The following is a 9,861-nucleotide window of genomic DNA, read 5'->3' as shown; positions in this document are numbered from 1 at the left end:
TATTACGGCACGTATTCCTTCATGTTGAAAAGTAAATTGAGTAACTGGTGTCCTTGCATTTCTGTTTCCATAGTCTCTCTGCCTTCTGGAGAAAAGATAACCTTTCTTGACACTCCCGGACATGCTGCCTTTTCAGCAATGAGAGCCAGAGGCGCTCAGGTGACTGACATTGTGGTGTTGGTCGTAGCTGCAGATGACGGAGTGATGAAGCAAACTGTAGAGTCTATTCAGCATGCCAAAGAAGCACAAGGTATGGGAGATACCCTGCTGAACTCAAAATGTAGGACATTGCCATTTGTTTTTTCTTTTTAGAGGCGTACTACAAAGATTATAGCTGGGCAGCGGTGGCACACACCTTTAATCCCAGCACTCAGGTGGCAGAGGCAGGTGGATATCTGTGAGTTCAAGGCCAGCCTGGTCTACAAGAGCTAGTTCCAGGATAGGCTCCAAAGCTACAGAGAAACCCTGTCTCAAAAAACAAAAAATAAAATAAAATAAAAAGTATTGGTAATTTCCATGTTGTTCATGACACATTGGTACCAGTGACCGTGTCTTACCAAGCAGTTAGTAGCGTAGTTAAAAGGGCTAACAGCTGTGTATGATTGATGACTATGCTGGTAGGAGTGAGTTTTCAGATCCGTACACTTGGTTCTGCCGTGTGGAATCTTCAGCATGAGGTATTGGAGGCTCAGAAACGAAAATACTCAGCTCCATAGTGTGTTTCTAGCCAGCCTGGACTAATGTATCTCAAAATAGACATGGAGCAGTGGTCCCCAACCTTCCTAATGCTGCGACTCCAATACAGTCCCTCATGTTGTGCTGGCCCCCTACCATACAATTATTTTCATTGCTACTTCATAACTGTAATTCTGCTACTGTTGTGAATCAGAATGTAAATATCTGTGATTTCCAAAAGTCTTCGGTGACTCCTGTGAAAGGGCTGTGTGACCCCCAAAGGGTCAAATAGAGGCTGGGAGCCATGGTGCATGCTTTTAATCCTAGCACTCAGAGGCTGAGGCAGCTTAGTTTGCATAACAAGTTCAGGTCAACCAGGGCTACATAGTATGACCCTGTCCTCCCCCGCCCCCACAGGGTTTCTCTCTGTAGCCCTGGCTGGAACTCACTCTATAGATAAGGCTGGCCTCACAGAGATCCACCTGCCTCTGCCTCCTGAGTGCTAGGATTAAGGGAGTGTGTCACCACTGTGACCTGAGCCAGTGTTCTGAACCCGTGACTCTTCTCTCTGGCCTTTCTTTTTCTTTCTGTCTAGTTGACAGAGTAGGATAATGTGAGTCTAAAGTGGGTCTTTTAAATATCTGCATCCGTCAAGTGAAGAGAAAGCAAGAGCAGGTCGGCATTTCTCCCAATGAATGCCGAGAATTAAAGGAGTTTTCATCTGCACTTTCCCTGACTCTTGCTCTTCCAGTTCCTATTATCCTTGCGATAAATAAATGCGACAAAACAGCTGCTGATCCCGAAAAAGTGAAGAAAGAGCTCCTGGCTTACGATGTGGTGTGTGAAGATTACGGTGGCGATGTTCAAGCCGTGCATGTGTCTGCACTTCAGGTGGGGGCGGCCGTCTCAGGACAGTGCGCAGCTGTGAGCACTGGGTGTCCTAACAGCAATGCTTACCCAAAGAATACTCCTTTTTCTTTTGAGATGGGGTCTCTCTTCTGACTGACCTAGAACTCACTAAGTAGGCTGGCCTGGAACTCACAGCAGTTTCACTGCCTCTGCCTCCCAAGTGCTGGGATTGTTGGTGTGCGTCACCACACCTGTCCTAAGCTTGTGTTTTAAGCAGAACTGGTGACCAGTTGATAACAAAAAGTACTTATGTTTCATGCCTTGTCTAAATAGAAAGCAATAGAATAGGTCTTTGGGTACTTAAGAGGGATTTAAATACATAAAAATTACTAATATTATTAGCTAATTTTTTTAATTTTGTAAATTTGACAGTATCTAGAATTGCCGAAGAGATAAGACTGGGATTATCTATGAGGGATTGTCGTTTTTCTTTTGTTTTTAATAAATTTATTGTTGAACTGGGCATAGTGGCACACACTTTTATCCCCAGCAGAGGCAGGTGGATCTGTGAGTGTGAAGCCACCCTGGTCTGCATAGTGAGTTTCCGGCCAATTAGGTCTACATACTGAGACCCTGTCTCAAGAAAACTAAAAATACTTAAATTATTGTTTGTGCCAGGATGTGGGAGTGCATGCTTTTAATCCCAGCACTCGGGAGGCAGAGATGGGTGCATCTCTGAGTTTGAGGTCAGCTTGGTCTACATTGGCAGGGCTGGCTACACAGTGAGATCCCTGCTCAAGAAACTTTATTGTTTGATGATTTCCTTCATTTTGGGTTTTTGTTGTTTTTTGAGACAGGGTTTCTTTATGTAACCCTGGCCATCCTATAACTCATGCTATAGTAAACCAGGCTGGCCTGAAAGCCTCTGCCTATATAAGCCATGTACCACCTGGCTTATATATATAACGTATTTTCTCCGCCTCCTCCTATTCCCCCACCACTTTTCCCTGCCACCTTCAAGATTGTTTTTGTTGTTGGCTTTTTGTTGTTGTTGTTGTTGTTGTTGCTTGTTTGCTTTGAAGCCTGTCCTGGAACTAGCTCTTCTAGACCAGGCTGGCCTTGAACTCACAGAGATCTGCCTGTTTCTGCCTCCCAAGTGCTGGGATTAAAAGTGTCCTTCACCATTGCCCATCAAGACCTTTTTTAAATACATGAGTCCACTTAGTACTGCCAGCACGTGATGGTGTAGGACCTTCCAGCGGCGTGAGGGCAGCCCATCCACTGCCACATCCCTGAGGGAAACCGGTGCCCTCCCCCGCAGCCATCAGTTGCCAGTAGCCGGTGATGTGTCTAGATGCAGTTAAGGCTTGTGAGGATGCAAGCCGAGCACCACAGCCCTCATCTGTTCACCGTGCTCCTGCCGTCACAGCTTTCCCACGCTCATATGAACCAGAATCAGCCCAACTTGAATCGCTTGTTACATATGTTCCCATAGCAAAGGCTGGGTTTGTTGTTGCCCATGGGATGCTTCTGGTTTTTACTAATACCATTTATGTTGAGCTGCATTTTATTTTAAATTACCAATTATTTACTCTCTGGATGGAAACCATAACTATATTCTCTAGTTATGATCTAGAACTTGTAACTCCCCTCTAGGTCAACAACTACCTGTTCTCTTGAGGCTGCTACTGAGTAATGATTTTCTTTGCCCATTCTTTTATTCTTTTCATATTTCACAGTTTCCTCATAATGACCGCCCTCATTCATTGAAGGGACAGTTCTGGATGCCGTTATTTTTTCTAATTAGATTTTACTTCATCCTATTTTCCCACAATTTGGTCCCTCTAAGATGCTTAGGAATTAAGCTTCTTTTAATAGTAAAACTTTGTCTAGCTCCTCTTGTATTTATAAAATATGACCTATATTACAGTGTTCCAAAGTAAGATTATTTAGAGTTGGCCAGACATGACCCAGGAGGCTAAGGCAAGTTTGAGGCCAGCCTGAGCAATTTTGAAAGACTCTCTCAAAATGAAATAAAAAGGGGCAGTGGATATACTTCAGTAGTAATCTGTATCTTGACAAGGCTCCAGGTTCAGTTCTTTACCAGAAAGAGGACATTTGATGATGAGACGCCTTGCCTGGCAGTAGTGGCGCACACCTTTCATCCCAGGAGCCAGAGGGAGGATCTCTGAGTTCAAGGCCAACCTGGTCTGTAGAGGGATTGGGGCTACACAGAGAAACCCTGTCTTGGGGGGGAAAAAAAAAGGTAAGAAAGAAATTAACAAACAGCCCCTTAGCTGGCATGGAGGACAGCAGGACCTCTTGCCAGTCAGCTCATTTCTGTTACCAGTTAATAGCCCTTGCTGGCCTGGGGCACTCTATATAGACAGACTGGCCTTAACCAAAGATCTACCTGCCTCTAGCTCTTTCTTCCGTGCTGGGAGGAAAGGTTTGCACCACCACACCCATCTGAGCTGTGTGATCTTGGTGTCATCGGGAGCATGATGATTATAACCACTGAAGGCAAATGAAGAATCTAATCTAGCTTTATGTTATAGAGGAAGGCCATCCAGGAAGGTGAAGTCATTTCTCAGGTTGACATAGGTGAGTGCTCGCAGAATATAGTTTTAAAACTCCTAGTAGAGCTGGGCAGTGGTGGCGCACACCTTCACTCCCAGCACTCGGGAGGCAGAGGCAGGCGGATCTCTGAGTTCGAGGCCAGCCTGGGCTACAAAAGCTAGTTCCAGGACAGCCAGGACTACACAGAAAAACCCTGTCTCGAAAAGCCAAATATTAGTTAAATATTAGTCCTTGAGTCAGGTTTTCTTGCTGATAGCTCTCTATCTCCTTTTCTTTTGATAAAATTGGTTATTTCATGATTTTAATTCTTAAAAAGAAAACTGTAGCTGTCAAGATTCTTCATCCTTCTTATGCTGACATTTACTAATAGTATTTGCTGACGTGTACTAACTCTTTGTTACAGGGAGACAATCTGATGGCTTTGGCAGAAGCAACGATTGCTCTCGCGGAGATGCTGGAACTGAAAGCAGATTTCACGGGTCCAGTGGAAGGAACAGTGATAGAGTCTTTCACCGACAAAGGAAGAGGGTAGCGATTACTAAACGACACTAATAATTTTGTTTGAGGGGTTGTGTGACAATATATATAGTGCATAGTTTTAGTTTCTGAGCCAAGGTTTCGAAGAATGTATTTTCAATGTGTTTTATCGCACTAGTACCGAGAACACAAAAGTGAAGTTGTCATCACGCTTAGATGACTAGAGTAGTTAACTTGGTTTGCACGCCCCCACTGGCTCAGATATTTGTATTTGCAGGTAGACGAGCAGTGAATGAGAGTGCAATGCCAGTTGTTACATTTTAATTTCTAGTTCTTTGACTTGACCCGGAAATCTAATGTGTAGGAAGGTCTTTGTAATGTCATGTTCTTCTTGAATGTTCTGCCTGTAAGCACAGGAGATTTTCTCATTGTTTCGTACACTGTTAGCAGCTATGAGCAGTCTCATAGCCATGTGTGGGATGGGGTAGGACTGAGTCAGAACAATCTGCGCATGGCTCCTTCCCTGCCTGGATGCCCTGTCGGGGCAGTCACACAGCACTTGCCCATTCACACTGCCTCGATTCAGTTAGCAGGGTTTAGGTTCCCTCCGGTGTCCTTTAACAAGCTGTCCATCCGTCTGCTGAAGATGTGGGGCTGCTTCTACTCCTTTTTCTTTACTCCTTGGCTGTTGTAAAGAATACTTTGCTTTGTTTTTGGCTTTTGTCATGAGGACAAGCCTGAGGCCTGGCCCAGTTTGGTTGCATATGTCTCTAATCCCAGCATTTTGAAGACTGAGGCTGGAAGAGTCAGGGACAGACTAGATTAAGAGACGACGGCCTAGAGAATTGGCTCTGCGGTTAAGAGACTTCGCTGGTTTTGCAAAGGACCAGATTCAGTTCCCTGCCCCTTTATGGTGCCTCATAGCAGTAACTCCAGGGATCTGATGCCTGCTTCCAAAGAGCACCAGACAAGCATGAGGTGCACACATACATGCATACATTCATACATATACAGACACACATACATGCATGCAAGTGAAACATTCAGACTCATAAATAAACCCTACACAACCACACTGAAAAACAAAAGTCTGGGATTTTGCACGTTTAGGCAAGTATACCCTGATAAATCCTTGGCCAAGTAAAAGTCTTTATAGTATCCAAAGCTTCTTGAGGAATTGAGAAGGGAATCAATCCTCTCTGTTCATATTCATACATGTGTGTGCACACACACATATGTGCAATGCTCCATAAAACTACTTTTTGCTCTACTTAAGAAAGTACAATGATGGCTGGAGAGATGACTCAGTGGTTGAGAGCACTGAGTGCTCTTCCATGGGACCCGAGTTCAATTCCCAGCACCCACATGGCAGCTCACAACTGTCTGTAATCTCAGTATCAGGGGACCCAACACCCATGGCAAAACACCAATGCACATAAAGAAAAATGTTTTAAAAAGTACAATTACGTCCTGATTATAGCATTAAGAATATTTACTTTTTATATTCATTTTAGTCCTGTTACAACAGCTATAATTCAAAGAGGAACTCTGAGAAAGGGCTCAATTCTAGTTGCTGGGAAGAGTTGGGCGAAAGTTCGACTAATGTTTGATGAGAATGGTCAAATACTTAATGAGGCCTATCCCAGCATGCCAGTGGGAATCATAGGCTGGAGAGACCTCCCTTCTGCAGGAGATGAAATCCTTGAAGTAGAATCTGAGGTATGCAATCCTAATTCTTGCATGTTAGCTATAATGATGGCTTTATGTACCAGTCTACAATGTTTAATATTAAATAAGAGTGCTAATGTTAATTCTAGTTTGTAAGGGGCTGTGAAGACGCCAGGATACCATTTTAGAATTTAACTGTAGTGTTATGTTTTTAGATAGTTTTAAAACTTTTAATACAAATTTCCTAAAGTTTTATTTTTTGAAACTTATGAGTTGAGCTCCTAATAGGGAAAACACAAGCTTTTAACCCAGCAGACACTGGTGTCTGTTTCAGTAAAATCATAACAGTTTTCCCTGTAAAGCCAAGGGCCCGAGAAGTTGTTGAATGGAGGAAGACTGAGCAGAAAGAGGAAAAAAGCAAAGATGACCTGAAAATAATGGAAGAAATGCGAAAGGAACACCAAGAAGAGCAGCGGAAAGCCCGTGCAAAGTATGGCAGTCTGCACTGGAAGAAGAGGTCGTATATGAAGTACCTTGAAAGAAAAGAACAGAGACTCTTAAAGCCCAAGGAAAAGGCAGAAAGGGACTCAAATGTACTTCCTTTAATTATTAAAGGTAAGTTTTTGAAGGTCTTTACTTTTCTACTCACCATTTAAATTATTTTTGTTCTCATAATTTAGAACCCCTCCTTTATCTATTGGCGGGGGTGGCAGTCTTGTTTTATAGCCAAGCTAACCTGGGTTTTCTGAATGCCCAGGTTACAGATGTGCACTGCCCCAACAAACCCTTAAATCAAAGTAGGTTTCTACTTCGATTTTTTTTCAGTGGTTTGATGCTCAAAATTTTTTTTTCTGAACAAGCATAGCTTGTATTGATTTCATTGTAAAATGTTTCTTTGAATTTCTTTGTATTTTTATATTGTAAGTTCTTATAATGCTAAACTTAAATAATAGTGGTTTTAGTTATTAATGCCATTCCTGTCTTGGCTTTAAAATAGATTTTCATTTTACATACCTGACTCTTACAACTAACACATTTTAAACTCTTGCTGTATCTGTAGGTGATGTTGATGGGTCTGTGGAGACCATCTTGAACCTTCTTGATACGTATGATGCTTCCCATGAATGTGAACTAGAATTGGTACATTTTGGATTGGGTGACATTAGTGAAAATGACGTCAACTTTGCTGAGACATTTGGTGGTAAAGATTCTATGGGCTATATATTTATCTGTGTAAACCCATCATCTTGTGTACCTTCTCGCTTATGTCTTGTGATTGGCTGATCATTGGCTAGCATTCTCCTAGTGCATCAGTAATCACATCTGTCATGGCCAATGCAACCTTGGGATCTAGTGCAAGACCAAGTACTGATCCTTGATTTGTTTTTTTTTTTATTACCCTTGTCCCTAGTAGCACACGCACTCCAGGTATCTCTCACTACCCTCTGAGTGTTCATTGTCTGTTGGCCATCTATCCAGTACTTTACTTCATCTTGTGACCCTGTAATGCCAGTTCCAGGAAAGCCGACTCCCCTTCTAACCATCATGCATGCTTACACATTAACACACAATCAAAATAGTCACAATAAATTAAAATTATTTTAAATCATAAAACATCCTTTTAAACATGGTGCAATTTATAAAATCCAATAATAAAAATAATTAAAATTTTACTAGTTTTCATGAGAATAGTCACACAATAGCTATGTAATTACAAAGTAAAACAGTTTAGATTTGACTTCCTGCCTCAAGATAAGTGATTGTCCTGATGATGCTTGTGCTAGTGTGCTCATCTTGTCTCTACTTGCTAGGTGTTATTTATGGCTTCAACGTGGATGCAGGCAAAGCTATCCAGCAGTCAGCTGCACAGAAAGGAGTTAAGATTAAACTTCACAGAATCATCTACCATCTTATTGAAGATCTGCAGGAGGAACTAAGCAGCAGGTTGCCTCACAGGCTGGAGGAATACCCGATAGGTGAGTGCTTGCTGCAGCTTTCTAATGTTTACCTCAGCTGCTGTAAGACCTAAAAGCAAAGCTTAGGGAAATGGATTTGCTGTTCCATACAAGGCGTTGTAGAAAAAATGATACCATGAGGTGAGAATTCAGTGACTTGTATGTGACTTGTACAGTGACAGAGTTCATTCAAGCCCAGAGGATATAAAACCAAAGAGACTGAGAACTTGCATCAAGTCTACACATGAACAATAATAGTAATAGTGTCATAGAGCTTTTGGTTTTGCTCTGAGACTGACAGATGAATACACATTGAAAGCATATTAAATAGTACGTATGTATTTAAGTATACTAGCATAGTCTTGGACGGATTGAAGGCCAAATTTATTTAAAATTGTTAAGTATTAACTCTAATAGTCTAGTCCAGTCTATGATCAGATTTTATCTAGTTTTGAGACAGGATATTATGTAACGTAGGCTGTCCCCAGCTGTATACTAAAGTATGGCCTTGAACTTCTGATCCTTCAGCTCCCAAGCCCTGGGATCAAGTCAAGTGCCTTGGCCCCACAATGTACTTTTTAAAGCAGATTTTTCACCTAGATCAGGCCCATCAGGCTCATAAATTACATGCAGTTGTCACGTCTCTTGTAATCCTATTTAATCTGGAATAATTCTTTCATCTATCCTTTTGACCTTAACATTTTTAAAATGTGAAGATCAGCAACTTCATTTACCACGTTTGTTCCCTTATAAGATCTGGTTTGGGTCTATATAGATTTATTATAGGCTAAATATGAACAGTATACAAAAATGTTGTTTTTGTACCAAGAGCAATTTGGAAAAGCCAACTGAGGGTTTCCAGAAGTGTACACACCAAATATTACTGACACCATCAGTCAGGAAACATTCAAAACTGGTCACTTTGATGTTAGAACTTGAGTTACAATTAGTGTTCAGTATATGGAAAAAAAAAAAACCTGAAATGATTTAAAGATAGCAACAGTCTGCATTACAAAATAGATTGAGCCAGACAATGGCTCAGGAAGCAAAGGCAGGTGGATCTCTGTGAGCTTGAGGCTAGCCTGGTCTACAGAGTGAGTTCCAGGACTACACAGTAAAACCATCTCGAGCAAAAAAGAAAATGTATTAAAGGAAAGCCAAACAGTGTTGTTCTTTCAGACTGGGTTTCTCTATATATGTGGCCATCCTGGAACTCTCTGTAGACCAAACTTGGCCTCAGACTCAAGAAATTTGCCTGTGCCTGCCTCTGCCTTCCAAGTGCTGGGATTAGAGATGTGCACCACCACCGCCCAGCAACAGTAGATTTTTATGGAGCAGAGAAATACTCAAGGATTTTTGTGTATGGGTGGGGTTTTGTTTGTTGGAGACAGGGTTTCTCTGTGTAACAGCCCTAACAGTTCTAGGACTAGCTCTTGTAGACCAGTACTCAGAGATCCACCTGTCTCCAATGCTAGGTGGGCGCCACCACCACCCAGCTGTGTATGGGTGCAGTCTCTACAGGTCTAGCCAGTGCCTGTGAAGCCAGAACAGGATGCTAGATCCCTGGGACTAGAGTTACAGAAGCTCATGAGCCACCATGTGGGTGGACACTGGACATTAAATCGGGGTCACTTAACTGTCATCTCTGCAGCCCCTG

General features: G+C 42.2%; 1 protein-coding gene across 4 annotated transcripts in view; it reads left to right on the top strand.

The window, feature by feature from the left end:
• The window catches only part of Mtif2 (mitochondrial translational initiation factor 2), a 29,321-nt gene that overhangs the window by 18,331 nt on the left and 1,129 nt on the right, over positions 1 to 9,861 (top strand). For all 4 annotated transcript variants that reach the window (XM_050123868.1, XM_050123866.1, XM_050123867.1 and 1 more), the window contains 7 exons: positions 74 to 250; positions 1,427 to 1,566; positions 4,508 to 4,632; positions 6,096 to 6,300; positions 6,612 to 6,864; positions 7,310 to 7,450; positions 8,061 to 8,225. In XM_050123868.1, the coding sequence (XP_049979825.1) occupies positions 74 to 250; positions 1,427 to 1,566; positions 4,508 to 4,632; positions 6,096 to 6,300; positions 6,612 to 6,864; positions 7,310 to 7,450; positions 8,061 to 8,225 (1,206 nt within the window). The remainder of the gene's footprint in view (positions 1 to 73; positions 251 to 1,426; positions 1,567 to 4,507; positions 4,633 to 6,095; positions 6,301 to 6,611; positions 6,865 to 7,309; positions 7,451 to 8,060; positions 8,226 to 9,861) is intronic.

Source organism: Alexandromys fortis, unplaced genomic scaffold (genome assembly GCF_014885135.2).
Source record: "Alexandromys fortis isolate MF-2015 unplaced genomic scaffold, M_Fortis_MF-2015_v1.1 scaffold_210, whole genome shotgun sequence".
NCBI classification, from domain to species: Eukaryota; Metazoa; Chordata; class Mammalia; order Rodentia; family Cricetidae; genus Alexandromys; species Alexandromys fortis.
The sequence above is the reverse complement of the archived record's forward strand: the minus strand, read 5'-3'. Positions and strand labels throughout refer to the sequence as shown.